Source organism: Castor canadensis, chromosome 3, assembly GCF_047511655.1.
Source record: "Castor canadensis chromosome 3, mCasCan1.hap1v2, whole genome shotgun sequence".
NCBI classification, from domain to species: Eukaryota; Metazoa; Chordata; class Mammalia; order Rodentia; family Castoridae; genus Castor; species Castor canadensis.
In genome coordinates, this window is record NC_133388.1 from 158,316,451 (window position 1) to 158,332,600 (window position 16,150).

At 38.4% G+C, this 16,150-nt stretch overlaps 1 protein-coding gene across 1 annotated transcript in view; it reads left to right on the top strand.

The window, feature by feature from the left end:
- Cpq (carboxypeptidase Q) overlaps positions 1-16,150 on the top strand; it is a 460,643-nt gene that overhangs the window by 267,114 nt on the left and 177,379 nt on the right. Inside the window, exon 6 of the mRNA XM_074068881.1 lies at positions 12,671-12,782. Coding sequence (XP_073924982.1) covers positions 12,671-12,782 — 112 coding nt within the window. The remainder of the gene's footprint in view (positions 1-12,670; positions 12,783-16,150) is intronic.

The window sequence follows — 16,150 nt, forward strand, 5'->3', positions numbered from 1 at the left end:
TTGGGTGTGGGGCAGACACCCTGAGTTCTGCTCTGAGGCCCTGCCACTTGGGCAAATCACTTCACTTGTCTGTCTAAAAGTAGCATTGCCCATAATCTCCAAATGTTATTTAAGCTTTAATAAGGTATGAATGTAGGAACATAAAAAGAAAGTTTATATAATTCTATGTAATTAAAGAGAACAAGTAAATTCTGGAAAATATGAGGAAGATTGTTACCATTTATATATAATGCACACAAATGTATGGTATCCATACAGAACAGACTTGGTTGCCACATCTTCAAAATCTAGTAGAACTGGAGAAATTCTGAAGGAAACACCAAGATAGTATGATGCGACTGTTATAAGATGTGTAGCAATCCTCAGCTTGCAAAAAGAAAAAACCTCACTTAAAAACATCTACAGATCATTATTTTTATATATTTCATACTTAAGAAGGTAATCTTAGGGCAGATAAAAGGAAGTACTGCTTCACATGGTGGGAGATAAATTTATAGAACCTTCTACCCCTGGGTGGAAAAAAGTAAGAAACAACTTTGAGAACATTTTCATAAATTCAAAAATGGCAGTTCATCATGGATTGTCAAAAGGCACTATAGGGAACAGCATTGACTCAATGTAATTACTGTGACCTCCACAAGGTTCCACTGGGTTCCAGTAGAAGTTGGTGCAGCATGGCTTCAATTCAGAAAGGATAAGATTTCCTTAATAATAAATACTACTATTGCATAGTATTATTTAAAGTTTTTGTTTTGGTTCTTGTAGAAGAAAAAGATCATGATGATAGAAACTAGTAAAACAATAGTACATCACAGGAAAGCATTACCAGTTCCTTCTTGACAAATAATGAACAAGATAGCCCCACTTTTCTTTTTAGAATCATAGGACCTTAGGCTTGACAGTGGCCCAGTAGAACATTAATCTCAGTGCCCAGCCTCCACTACCACTGCAGGTCACATGTCCATTCTTTACGTGACAGATGTCCCCCTCCCCACCTCTGCCTGAACACTGCCAGCTTTGAGCAGCTCACTGCCCTGCAGAGTGCTGTCTCCTTGTTGGACTGCCTGGATGTGTTCTTCTGTGGAGCTCGGGTATACTTGCATAGCCTCTTTGCACTGCTCTTACCTTGTGGGCAAGTCTCCTCCCCTTGCAGATGAAGCACCTAGCCTTTGAAATCTTCTCTTCTCTAGAACAACACATTTAATTTCTCTTCAGACGATGCATATCCAGTCACTATAAAATCATGACAGCTCTTCTCTGGCCACAGTTCCTTTTCCAATGATGTTTTCAAGTGTTTTGAAGTAAAAGAGGAAAATAGTGTTTGATTAATTCAGAGTAAAGGGGAAGAATTGCTTCGCATAATTAGGAATATTATTTCATTTTTATCAGTGAACTCTAAAATTTTTAAAAACATTTTCCAATAACTGAAATACACTGTTAGCTCAATCTGCTTATGCCACCTGAATTTTTCTGCTTTTTTCCAAATGAACAACTATCGAAGTGCAGTGTACACCTTCTTGTTGTTTTCTGCTGTTATTTCTACTTCAGAGTAGTTTATAGCCTGGATTATTTGGCCTAACATATTAATGATTCATGTTATATTTTGTCAACTTAAAATTCATAAGCATTCCCCATGGTACTGATGAAAATGTTGAACAAGATTCGCCGAGAGCTGGGTTAAGTTAAGCAGTACTAATACTCACAACTTAATGAGAAATATAATTTAATGGGAACTTTGATACTTAGATTCCTTTTAATCTTGATTTAATTTTCAGTCTATTAAATATAATGTTTTGCTAAAAAAATACAAGTTAAATTAATAAACACTGGTTTTTGCAAGCATTTTTGTTTCATCAGAAAATGCACAATCAGAAAGAATCCAGTTTTAAAGGCTGATTAACTATTCACAACGCATGTCTACAACCAGCAGATTTAGCTGCTGACAATAAGATCTAATGGCAAGTCAGTATGATCGAGAGGACAAGGGCAGCTTCGTGAATGTTGGCTTTAAAATACCCAAGACCACAATATGGCAGCCATGTCACAATATCCGCGATGGCAAAGTCAATAGTGGTTTTTCACCATGTTCTTTTATTTTAATTAATTGCATTTTTGATAGAAGAAAGATAAACTACTCATTTTCTTTTGTGTCCTCCTTTAAGTTCTGATGATTACTTCACTTTTCTATTATGTCCTTTTTAAAATTGTGCTTCCTCACAGACTCTCGGTCTCCAAGCCAATTTTCATTCCTTTTTGTCCAGTATTGCCTTTGTCAGAACTATTATGACGTTCAATCTCCTCCTACTTCTTGTCCTTGAAGTTTACTTTTAAGGAGGCAGAAGATAGTTCTCTGTCTGTGCAAAGTGTGACCATGGTTCAAGTTAGCTGTGAATTTGCAAGAAATACCTATCACTCCATTCTTTGTGTGTTGTGATGCAGCAATGTTATAAGGTTAGTCAGCACTTAAGCTGCTAGTGGCTTTTGATTCTTATGAGTCTCAGATCATCACAGATGTGTTATTTGTGGACATTGAAGTTAAGCTTCAACTTACATTTCAAGTGGGAAGTAAGAGTTTTTTATTTTTAGTTTATATTTTAGCACAATATATACTTTCCCTTGGTTCTTACAGCATTTCTATCAGGTATAATGCTAGTTGAGATGTCTATTCTGTCTCCCTCCCACCCCGGACTTGTAAACTCCAATAAAAAATGACACAGAATCAGGGTTAATGAGAAATATAATATTCTTTTGCATAAGAATACAAGAAAATGAAATGTTCAATATTTGCAACATAGCCTTTCTAAAGCAAAATAAACCAATGGATATTTTGCTATTCCCCGGAATCTAAACACAAAGATTAACTGAAATGCTGAGGGTTTGTGAGGTTGAGTGTGAGGGCAGGATTAAAGGCCAAGAGTTGCCGTGAAAGACAGCAAGCCTGTTGCTTGTGCAGGCACAGAGCCTTTCGAAGTAAGTTTGGCTCCTTGACACTCTGTTCTGATGCTAAAAGTCATTTCATCAAGAATCCTCTAATAGTGATATCTATTACATTATTTGACTGTCATATTTAAGCTAGAATTTATGCATCAAAACACAAGTTGTTTTCAAGTGTTACCATCATAGAAAGTCATGCGGCTATCCCAAAGTACAAGTGGGGCCTTGGGATGACTCCCATTGCCACTGTGGCCCGGGGACATGGCAGACAGTAGGCAACAGAATGACTTGGGTGTTTGAGGCAGAAATGCTTTTGGTCACTTTAAACTACACAGGCTACTGTTGCTAGGTATTTCTCAAAGCTGCAAAGATTTCTGGGATTCTAGAAACTATTATGAATCAAGAAAGATCCTTTATCTTATAAACTTAAATGGTCTAGTTTAAGTTAAAGAATCTTTTGGTAAAGAGCACTTTGACCCCCATTTTCAATATTGAAAGATTGATGGCAACCCCATTAGCTTGTTTAAGCTGAACTATAAAGAGATCTGTTTCTAGTGTTCTTTTATTGGTAATCCTACCCACCTATCCCTGACCAAGCCTGGGAGTGTCTGTAAAAAAAAAAAAAAAAGAATTATAGTTGTGCACTGCACCATGTTTGGGTTTGACCATGGGAAACATTAGCATTATCGACACAGAAGATACCTCACTTGTGTGTGTCCTCCCTTCCCAGGAAGTTATAATGCAATGTTGCGATTCAACTCTTTTCTTCCTTCCATCCCTTCAGATGAGACAACGTATCCTTTGGTTGCTTCAACTAAAGGAGAAGGAATTCAAAAGCATGGTTCTTGTGCCTCCATTTCATCAGACAATTTTCTTCCATTGACATTCTCTGCTCTGTCCCATCCTCAAATCAATGTTTAATCAGTTTCAGCCTTTTCCTCCAAATACACTGCAGTCACTGCAGTTTATATCCACCTAGGTTTTCATGAGCCACAGGTAAATTAGGTTCTTCTTGTTTCATCCTCGGATGTGGGTCCAGTAATATGCTTGGAGAACCCAGCCAGGCGCAGGCACACTCTTCCTTTGATGAAGCCAATCTGAGCAACCTGCACGGATAAGAGTTGCTGGGAGGGGAAGCAGTTCATTCAGGAACAGCTGTGGTGATGCGTGAACATTCGGACAAATGGTCCATTTCCTTGTGAAAGAAGTTTCTGTCCTATAAGCCAACACCCAACAGCCCCACTTAAAAAAAAAAAAACCTTGAAGATAAGAGATCAATTCAAGAGGCACTCAGATATTGCTGTGTTGTCTCTAAGCACAGCAGAGAGTCAAGAGCCTTGCTTTGCTCTGTGGACCACCTAGTCTGAATCCTGAATGGTTGGGGAGGAGAACACTTGTTCAGACACAGCATCTTTTGTCTGTACTGGGCAGTAGCAGTAATTCAGCAACGCCCTGGAAAGCTGAGGCTTTGTCTCCAACAAGGACCCTGAAAACGTTGATTTCTTGACAAGTGCCTACATACCTGTTTTTAGGATCTAAAATGTGAGGGGACCCTTGTAGCCAGAATGCTGATACACAGGGCATCTGTTGAGGTTAGGAGACTTTTCAAAGGACAGTTTTCCTCCTTAAAGTGGGTGGAATGGAAGTTCTAGGAAGTGTCCTGGAACATTATATTAGCTGGCACCTGAGAGATGTTATTTATCCCTCTGTCTTAGCTTTCCATCAAGACCTAAGGATGTGTCTTATTTCAGAAACCCTCCAAAGAAGGACATTTTCCATAACCTGCCCCTCTAGCCATTTGGTCTCGCCTTCACCAGCAAGTCCTAGCTTACTTATCTGACCCTAACACTCGCTGCTGTGCTCAAGCCTGGCGTCCTTTGCATTCTCTTCTGATGTTCACAGCCTCATCAAAGGGGTCTGTCTCTAGGGAAGCCCATTACTGTGCCCTTCTTGAGCTCTTCTTTAAGGCTAAACACTGGGAAGATTTTTTTTTGTCCTTCCTCCTCTTTTCAAGCATCTAATGATTTTCGTCATTGAAAATGTGATTTGGGGATCTCTTGGGTCTAGAAATGCATCAAGCCTTGGCCTTCATAGCCCTAGACTCCTTCTGAAACCACTTCACATACATCCAGTAAAACTAAGAGCAGGGTACTGAAACACCTGCACTACAAAAGTAATCAACAAGCAAAAACAGTGAGCAGTTTTCTGGGTTTTGATTGAACAAGATGTTTGTAAAATGAAGCATAAATCTCTCTCAGATGTTTACTGATGATTACTCAACAAGAATATGGTCAGGTTTAGGTAAGTCACAGAATTGTAAGTGAAGAATGTTAAAATCTCAGCATGCCAAAAGGATAGTGTGAGCCAACAGAGGCCCTCTCTTGGTAGTTCTGATCCATATGTAGCTTCTGGTTGCCAGGGGCATTTGACCACCATTGAGCTATTTCTGCAATATCTTTTCAAATGAGGCTAGACACAGTGACTTCAGATTTGCATAATAATATAGATCTCGAATTGGTTTTTGTGAAGAATATTATACTTTGCAGGTTCTAATAACAAGATTATGATAGCTTTGTAAATAAATGTAGACATTTTTCTTTGCTTTAGGACTGTTGAGGTAAGGTAAGATACATCTGACCTTAAATGTTTGGTTGAAGTCACTTATAAAGCTTTCTGAGCCCCATGACTTTCAAAGATAGGTTTTTGATAATTCTCGTGATTGTTAAATATAGCACACACAAATTCTTTAACTGTATGATCTAGGGAACAGTAAAGGAAGGACCTCCCATGTTCTCATCACTCTGTTCAGAAACAGAACACTAGCAGTACTTTTCAAGCCCATGTGTGCCCCTCCAGGATCATCTCCTCCTCTCTGCCCCAGTCCACATCTCACAGAAACATTACCCTAACTGTGGCTTACCATTACATATGTTTCTTCATAGTTTTACCATTTTTCTATTTATCATTAAAGATGATATTATTTAGTTCAACTGAAATTTATGTGATGGAGTCATAACCTATTTGAAGTTTTCTTTTTTGTTTCTTGATCCACATTTTTGTTCTAAGATTCATTTAAATTTATTTTTGTAGCTCTAAGTCATTTTCACTACTTCATAATATTCCACTGCATGACCAGGCCACCATTTATTTATCTATATACTGCTCATGATCATTTGGGTTGTTTTCAGTTTGAGACCTTCTGGTTGCTTCTGCATGATTTTTTCAGTGCATGTGTCCTTGAAAACATATACACCTAATGTGGAGTTGTTGCAATGTAGAATACACATGTATTCAATTTTATAAAGATGCGTCCAAGAGTTCTCCTAAATGATTTTAATAATTCCTTGCTCCTACCAAGAGTGGATGAAGATTCCTGTTGCTTAGGATCCTTGCCAAGACTTAGTATTGTCAGAGTTTTAAGCTTTTTGCCTGTTATGTGCAAAGTGATATCTTATCAAAGATTTAACTCATACTTCCCTAAAGAATGCTGAGATTGGCCCTCTTCCAAACACTTGACGTCAATCTCTTTTTTGCAAAATCCTTGTTTATCACCTTTGCCCATTTGCTTTTGGGTTGCTTGTCTTTTTCTTGTCGATTAGTAAGAATTTTTTATTTTGGATACAAATCATTTTTGTTATACATATTACAAATGTTTTCCACTAATCTATAGCCATTCCTCTCATTCTGTGATTTCTCTTGATGAACATAAGAGCTTCATCTTATTATAGTTGACTTGATGTATCTTCTCTTCATGCTTTGAATTTTTTATATCTTGTTTTTAAAAATCTTCTTTTTCCCACTGAAGAGATGATAGGTTTTTAAAATTTTCTTACAAAAGCTTTAACTTTTTACTTCTGTATTTAACTGGTAAGTCATCTACAAATAACTTGCTTTTTTTTAACTTCAAGAATTTATAGCTGTATTTTCTTATAGTTTTGATATCTCTAATGAAACCCCCATTAACACATTAAACATATATATGTTTAAATCCTTTTTCAATGGTTGTGCCAACTGGATGGTATTTGGGTCCATTCTGGTGAATACCATATTTAGTGACAGTGGATCTCTTCATCTTTTGCTTGTTTTGTATCTCATTACTTTTAATGAATGCTACACATGGCAGGTAAGAGAACAGTAGAGCCAGCAGTAGTGAGAATGCTGCTTCAGTGTGTGTGGGGGGGTGAGTTGGCTAGGTTTAGCTATCCTTACTCTTCTGATCTTTGATGCTCACAGGCTGCTGCTCCTCTGTTTTAGTCTGAGGTTTGGGTAGCTGGAGGAGCTGTCCCACTGTCCTGACCTCACCCAGCTTTCAACAGCTCTCTAGGTCTGCACCACAGTAGGTGCCTCTCTGTGCTGGAACCCTTCCCTGGCTGTACACCATTCCTGCTGTGCCTGTGACTCAGCACAAGGCTCTGGGATGGTTTCTTGGTCCTCCTGTCCTCAGTCTTAGCCAGGCTATGGTTGCCTGGGCTCAGGGGTGGGCTTTCTAGACATTTCTGCTCTACCCACTGTGGGACTCTAGTTCTTCCTTTCTGCCCCTTCTCGGGGCAGGAGAACTCTGCATCCTGACCTTGCGGATTCTAGACACAAGGATGTCCCACTCTCCCCTGGAGCCCCAGCTGGGCTTCCTCTTATCCATGCAGGTGGGAGCGCAGTTCCTATCTCTAGGCCCACAGCTGTGCCTGAAACTGGTGTGCGGGGCAGTTTCTGCCTCTCTCCTCTGGACAGATGGCCCTGTCTGTCCCAGATAGCCCTGAGGCTGGTTCTCTTGGGACTTTTCCCCATTTGCAGTTTTTCTTGGCGACACACAGTCAAGGCCTGGTATTGGAAAATGGGTACCTCATGTCCTTTTGTGGGAGTTTCCAGAGATTCTAAATTCTCATCCTTACACATTTGCCCTTCAAGGATTTGTTAGCATTTTCGTTGTTTCCTTCCATCCTATTTTTGCCATCTTTCCCTCTGGTCACTGTCAAACACCAAACAGGTTTTGTGTCCCATCTCTCCTTGGAGGAGTTCGTCACCCCCTAGAATTCAGTTCCTGTGGTTGAATTATTATGTCTGATCTCTCAAGTGCTTTTTAAAAAGTGATCGTTTTTAGAATGTCAAACGTTCCCTCATTGGCAGAGTGGGAAAATATTCTCTTGTGACTGTCTACACTTTGAAAGGAAGCCAATTGATTTTCCCTCATAAATTGATTTTCGATGACTTAGTTTCAGCGAGTAAGGCTTTCTCTTCATTCTTCACTCCCTCTCCCTAACAGCAGCAATTTTGACACATATGCAGGATCTTGTGGTTCCTCATAGCTTCTCATCACAGTCAGAATGAAGCATGAGTTCCCTACTGTAGCCTCCACATTTCTACTTGCTTTGCAGCCTCCAGAGTCTCTCCAGCCTCTCTCTCCCCTACCTTGGCCCCTGCAATAGTTTACCCCAGCGCTATCACCAGCCTTCACTCACATCACACTTGTTCTCTCCCACACTGTTCCATGTGTTCTCATGCCTTCGAGAATGTTCTTTCTATGGATTGTGCATGGCTCGCTTTCTGTTTTCATGCAGGTCTTTATTCAAATGTCATCTCCTTAGGGACAGATCCTCACAGACAACTGTACCTAAAATAGCTTCATTCTCCATCCATCCCTTGCCACTATCCTATGTTCTCTTTCTCTGCCTTTTTGTTTTTTTGATGAGACAGAATGTAGCTCAAGCCAGCTTCAAGCTCACTATGTAGCCCAAGCTGGTTTGGAACTCGTGATCCTCCTGCCTCAGCCTCCCAGATGTTGAGCTACCATATCCAGCTTTATTTTTCTTTATAGCACTTGAAACTACCCTCCTGTTGTGTTCATTTACTTGTTTTTCATCTCCCATACTAGAATGTACTTTCATTAAGGCAGAATATCTGCTTTTGGGGGTGCATTTCTGAATCTCTAGCACATAGTGAGAACTTAATAAAATTATTGAAGGAAATCATACATAAAGGCCAAAGATCACGACATTTTCTCTGGTATCTTGCATTAGTTTGTTTTCCCAAGAAAACACTGCCTCTGAAGCTGTTCTCTCTTTTTTGTTTCTGCCATTTTTTTGTTCATGTTCTTATTCATCTTTTAATCAGGTGAATCCATTTGGACTAAGTGTATTGGTATGCACCAGAAACAGAGAAGCCTGGGTCTTGTTTGGGGGCTGCATCCCCCATCCCCAAATTGTGTCTGTCTCTTCTTACAGACCCACAGCTGGCCTTAAGGTGGTTGTGTTGTTGTCAGTCTGTTTCCTCACCCTGGAAGCTATGTGTCCAGTCATGTCTGCCCTGCTGTGCTAGGTTCCTCACTGACGACCCAGGCCAGAGTCTCTGGTAGTCAGCACTAATCTGTGCCTCACAAAGAAGAAACCCCCTGTTTCAGAGTGCAGGAGTTCTACTCTGTCTTTGGCTACTATTGCTGTTGCTGTTATTTTCAATAATTTTTACTCTTTACTGCCCTTAGAAGAAATGGTGATGGAAAGGCAGCTAGGGGGAAAAGGAATTGGTCAGTGCTCTGCCAGCCTCAGGGAGCAATACATGAGGGGGGTAGACGAGCAGGTGCCCACATCTGTCTCTGTTGGCTCTCCGCCATGTTTTTGCTCTAGGGGATGCATATCTGGCAGCAGAAGCGATGAAGGGACTGTGTGTTTTCCTTTTACTAGGTGATTATTTTTCATAGAACGTGAATTTACTATGGCTCTGGGTAGTCTGTTTTTGTTTTGTTTGTTTTAATCAGATCCAACCTTATTATAATTAATGTTCATTTATGCCTGACCCTGGCCCAAGGCAGCTCTTCTGCAGCCATGTGAGTTGTCTTTTGTGAGGCTGCATTAAGAACTGCTGGCAAGATACCATTTCATTTTGGATGAAACCTTCTGTACTATTATTTTCTGAGTGTATAGAGAGTTTTTTTCCTATTATTTTTCTTCTTTATTAGCAAATATTAATTGTACTGTAGGCAATTTTATAATTAGGAAAATTCAGGTTCACTTAAAATGCTACTAAATTAGAAGTAGTGTTTTGGGTCAGTGCATAGTTTTTTAAAAATAGATATTGAAGTTACAACTATTTAATTGTGGTCTCCAATATTTTTCAAAACTTTCACAAAAATGATATATTATGACTTGTCTATAGCACTCTCCAAAGACCTCAGCCCATGGGATATCATTTAGCTTCCTACCATTCAAAACCATCTTTCCCACCTCTTAACACTAGTGTAAGTAATAATTCTGAACTGGAGAATGGAGGCATTTAAGAAAACTTAAAGAAGTCTGATCATAAAACAACCTCAAATATCATGAAGGAAGTCTGAAGGATAAAACAATGGCTGCCTGGATTTAGCCACTCATATGCATGATCTGAGAGAAGAGTCATTAAAACACATTTTGACACTTTTTGAGAAAATGGTTCTGAGGGTGGTAAATCATTACCACCACTCTTGGTCTCACTTGGGATTACACCATTTTGTAAATCAGAAGATCCCGCTATTGCAACATGTTTTTTCCCCCTTTATTCTTTGTTTTGTTTTTCTTCCCCCTTAGTAACAATCCGTTTGGGTTCATTACATGGCCATTTGTTAGTCTGGGGCGCTATCCTTGTTTGTGACTACAGTGAAGTCATCTTAGGATGGGTCTGCATTGAAGTCAATGGGAGATCCTACAGCTGCTTGGAGAAGCAGGCAGTGCAAAAGGTCACCCTGATATTTTAGGCCACCACCCGTGCTCTCACAAAATAATGGGGGATTTTTATTTTAACCATCAAGAAGACTGATTCAACTTTGAGCTGCTTACTATGTGCTGCACACAGATATCAATCTGTTGAACTTTTAAAAATGTTTTATTGAAGTGTAATATTCTCAGAGAACGTGCATGGATGCTAAGTGTGTAGTAAAATGGACTTTTACACCTGAGCATGCCTGCTAATCAGCACCCGCAGTGAGACACAGCATCACTGCAACCCAGCTCTCCTCGTACCCCCTTCCTGACATTCACCCTCTTTCCTAAAGGACCTTGTTCCCTGCTTTTCTGGGGTTTATGCTTCATATAAATGGGATTAGACACAGTGTATTATTTGCTATCTGGCCTTTTTCATTCTTCATTATGCTTGTGAGATATATCCAAATTTACCTGTGTACTGTGTTTGTTCATCCTTACCATTGTGCATTGTTCCATTCACGAACACAGTTTATTTATTCTACTGTTTAACAGGCACTTGATGTTTCCTTCTGGGGGGGCGAATATTGTGAATACTCTGTTAATGAACATTCTAGTGCATCTCTTTACATCAGAGTACACACATTCACACATGTGCACACACGCTCACCCTCACCACATAGCCAGGAGTAGGATTGCTGGGTCTTTGGCTGTGTGATCACAATTAATAGACAAGATGGTTTTCCTGAGTGCTGGTATCTACCTATACTCACAGCAGCTTGTGAAGGAGTTTCAACTGTTCCATGCCTCGCCAGTATTTGGTGTTTTCTGTCTTTCTCATTTTAGCTATTTGGTGGCTATGTATTGACTGCGGTTTAGTTTATATTTCACTGAATACATTTTTATATGATATTAATAATTTGTATATCTTTTTGTGTGAGTTATGTACTCATGTCTTTTGCCCATTTTGATTTTCTCCTGCTACTGTTTCACAGAAATTCTTTATAGAACCTAGACATGAGTCCTTTATTGTATATAGGTATGGAGAATACCCCCTACTTTGAGTTGCCTTGACAATCTCTTCATAGTGTCCTTTGATGACAGTCCTAATTTTTAAAAAGTCTGTTTTTTTCTTTTACAGTTTGTGTTTCTTTGTCTACTTAGGGAGAGCTTGCTTACTCCAAGTTGACAGTGCTTTCTTTCCCTAAAGTCTTTATTTGGCTATATAATCTACTTGACTCAATATTTGTATACTACACAATGTACAGAGATCAAAACATAATTTTCTCATATCAATATCCTATCGATCTAACACCATCTTACTTGGATTTTATCCTGTTGAAATATTCCATAAAATATAGTTGCAGTGAAGGTCTGAGGGTGTTGCTCCAATTCATAAGGCCCCAAATCTGATCCCCAACACTGAAAAATAATATAGTACCAGTGAAGATCCTTTATAGTTTCCTACAGATTTTAAACTTACGGTGATTTAAAATTTATAACATAAAGTAGGTTTATTTAACCCTAACATAAATTGAAATCTCTCTTAAAAATTCTGTCTAGGTTTTAAGTCTAGTTGCTATTTATTCAATAGCAAAGTAATTTATAATGTACAATATGAAATCATTTTTAAAAATATTGTCCCCATTTTTTTCCCATTTTTTTATTTGAATTCAGTTTGACACGTTTATTATGTGTCTTCTAGAATTGGGAACAGATGAGAATATGATTGAAGTTTTGAGCTTCATTTTAGCATCATTTTGGTTTTAAGCCATGTAATAAAGTTATCAAAAACCTATTGGTAATAAATCACTTTATTTAGCACTCAAGTTATGTTAATAAAGGGAGGTAGGGAGGTATAAGGTAAAGATTTTCATTACTATTAGAATGACCTTAGATTTTTATGTAAGGCCACTATACCAAGTTTTTCACTAGTAATGCATATGTCTATTGTCTAGGTCATAAAAATAGAAAGTAAAATATAAAAATTTCATTTTTGTGTTTGAAATACCAGTGAATTCCTCCTCTTTGTTGTTTTTGCTCAGTTTTTCTCTTTTTATTATTTTCTCTAGGTCGTGCTGGTCAGTGGACATCTGGACAGCTGGGATGTTGGGCAGGGTGCCATGGATGACGGTGGTGGAGCCTTCGTATCATGGGAAGCACTCTCGCTTATTAAAGATCTTGGTAAATATTTAAAAAATCATTAACCAAGGTGTGAGGCTTTCAATGGTAACATGTTTAACTCAATACACAAAATTCATAACAAATTAGTTGCTGTGGAATGCTCAGAGATCCTCCTGAGGGCTATACAGTTTTTTTCAGTTGATTCCCAAAAAAGAAATACCTTATCCCCTTAAAGAAATTTTTATTTAAATGTACTTCAGACATTCAAAGTGTCAAGTATTATTAGTAGTCACTGGGGAAAATGAACAAGCAAATAAAATGCCACATCAGCTAGAGACTATATAAAGAAACCATGACCAAATGCAAAGAAAAATCAGAAGCTTCCCTACTTCCTTTTCCTCATTTTCCTTAAGATATCATCAAGCTGTTAGGACACTGGAAAAAACTGGTCATCTTTCCATGACAGAAATCAGAGAGGGACTTGGGAGTGAAAGAATGATTCCTGAATCCCCCACAGAAATCCAGACTGAGACATTGGACCTTCTGGTAAACCTACCCATGGGTAGGATAGACAAGCATAAGTAAGGAATGGCTAATAGCAAAAGCAGTTTGCTTTGATGACTACATTTGCAAACAAAATATGTACAGTTCCTCTTTGTGTGATGATCAGAAAAGTGGATTTTGAGTGTGGTTAAAAACAATGAAATAGTCTGAGTAGAGAGTTCCGCATCTGGACTAGACCAGTGGTGGTTGGGAAGTGCTTTGTCAGTAGAGTTTCCTGTGCCATAACTGGAATAAACTCAGTTTCAGATAAAGATCAGATCATTCCATTGCTTATTTAAGCACACACATGTTTAAATTCATGCTTTTCCTCCCACTTTAGTGAATCCTTTTACTCTTGTACATAGGCCCATTAAAAATTGTTCATCTTCTTAACAGTAAATTGCTGAAATGGTCTGTTTAGGGCAAATCTTCAGTATACTATTTTCATTTATATCTTACTTGTGTTTTAAAATGTAAATGGAAAAGTGGTTGTATATTTATTAACTTCTAAATAGGCCAATGTTGGCACTACTGACATTCTGGATCAGATCATTCTTTTTCCCATGCATGGTAGGATATTTCACAGCACCCCTGGCCTCTACACATTAGTTGCTAGTGGCACCTACCCCACTGAAATTGTGACAGCCAAAATGTCTCTAGCACTGCCAAATATCCTTGGTATAAAGAGGGGAGGCAAATACCCTAGTATGAGAAGCACTGAAATAAATTAGTAAAAAAAATCTCTAGGTAAGCTGAGAATAGGGCCATTTCTTAAAACCAATTGGAGATCTTACATTATATATACTTACATTTTCATCATCATTACCAAACATGACAGAAAAGATTCATTATGAGCACCTACTATGCTTTTTATGAAGCGTTTGTAAAAGTCGGGCACACAAAGAGGTTAAGAGTATGACCTCTGTTCTAAAGACTCTTGGAGGCTGGGCATGGTGGTACATACGTGTGATCTCAGTTACTCAGGAAGTGGAGGCAGGTGGATCTCAAGTTTGAGGCCAGCCTGGACAAAGCTAGTGAGACCCTGTCTTATAAACAAAATATAAAAAACAGAAGTACTGAGGGCATGGCTCAAGTGGTAGCATGCTTGCCTAGCAAGTGAGAGATCCTAGGTTTTAACCCCCAGTACCACAAACAAAAAAGGCCATTCGGATAGAGTGGGAGACATACACATATGTCTACCTGCATAGTTGTTAATGTAGACATACAGCGGTCTCATTGTCTACTTTTAGAAATGGGTAAGATTCGAGGCAGGAGTTGCTCAGCAAATACAACCAAAACACATTCATTCAGAGACAATATGGGAGATTCTATGTGAATTTTTTCTTCTTGTCCTACCTTAGGAATATTTCCTTGGTGATATCTTCTTTCTTCCCTCAAATCATGCTGGAATAAAACTGGTTCTAGAGTAATATAGGCAGGAGCTACACATTTTCCTTCTTTATAGAATAGCACAGATATTTATTCTGGAAATTAATTTTTATTTCAATGTGTTTAATTTAACCAGTGTGATTATAGACCAGTGGAGTAAAGAGAAACTCGACCCATCTGAGTTGGATTTTAAGTCACTCTGTGCTACAAACCACTCTTAGAGCCTCAGGCAAGCCATTTGAACACTCTGGACTTTGTTTTTCTCATCTCTAGTCAACCATAAGCTTCTAGCATATTCTATTTGCACTAGTTTGAAGCAAAAATGTGTTTCCTCTTAACTTTGAATCACCATGTTGTGATCCTCGGCCTTGGACCCTAAATCACTGTTAATTGAGTTCACTTCAATTGCACAGATAATGTCAACACCACGCACAGGTGAGCTCTGAACCACATGAGTTCAGTTCCTTTTGATAGCAAGGGAACAGTCTTTTCAACTCACGACTTAAATCTCTGAAAGATTTTTGAAAACCTAAGTAAACATATGAGTAAACCTTTAAAATAAAGACTAACATTTCTTTTGAGTAAGCATTATCAGGCAGCACAGAACACTGTTGAAAAAACAAAACAAAACACCAGGACTCTGGGGCTAAACTGACAGGGTTTAAGTCTCAGCTCTATAAATTCTTAGTTGTGTGGCCTTGGGAAAATTACTTTGTCCCTTTGTGCCTCGATTTGCCTATCTACGAAGTAAGGATAGTAGTTTTCTGGGGTGCTTTGAAAATCAAATCAATTGTTTACCTAATATGGTTAGAATAAGGTGTGACCCCACCCAAGTTCTCAATAAATGTTAATTTTTATAATTTAGTAAGCATGACTGAAAGAATATTTCTTATTTAAAAGAAGATGCTGTTTTTTTTTAATCTCTAATCATTTTTACCATTAATGATTACTTTGCCTTCTAACTTAATCTATTAGTTACATTAATGCAACTCTAGGACCAGCTGCTAAGGTATCCTTAAAATATCCTTCTTTTTTTTTTTTTTTAACCACATAAGCCTCCATCTCCTGTATTATGGAAAACCAAGGACCTGTCACTTTTTTCCATTTTTATGCTAAATTTTCTGGAGTCTTAAATTTCTCCTGATCACTTCCTGCATCTATGTTCTGTTTATGTTGAGAGTTTATTCAGCATTGGAATAGATGTCTAGGATCTATTCTGCACTTCACTTTCTGTAATTGTGCCCACTCTGTCTTATCCTTTAATTTTAAAATTGATTGTGGATTTCTACTTGTAGAATTGCCTATGTATGTTAAAATGAGGAGTTGAGTTCAACATGAGACATAAAAATTCTGGATGAGAATTAATGAACAAGAAATCTCATCCTAGTGGCTAAGAGTGTACTTTAGTGATAGAGTACAGGCTTAGCATAGGAGTAAGGACCTGGGTTCAGTCCCCAGTACCGCCAAAAAAATAAAAAGACAGAGTGGAGATAGAC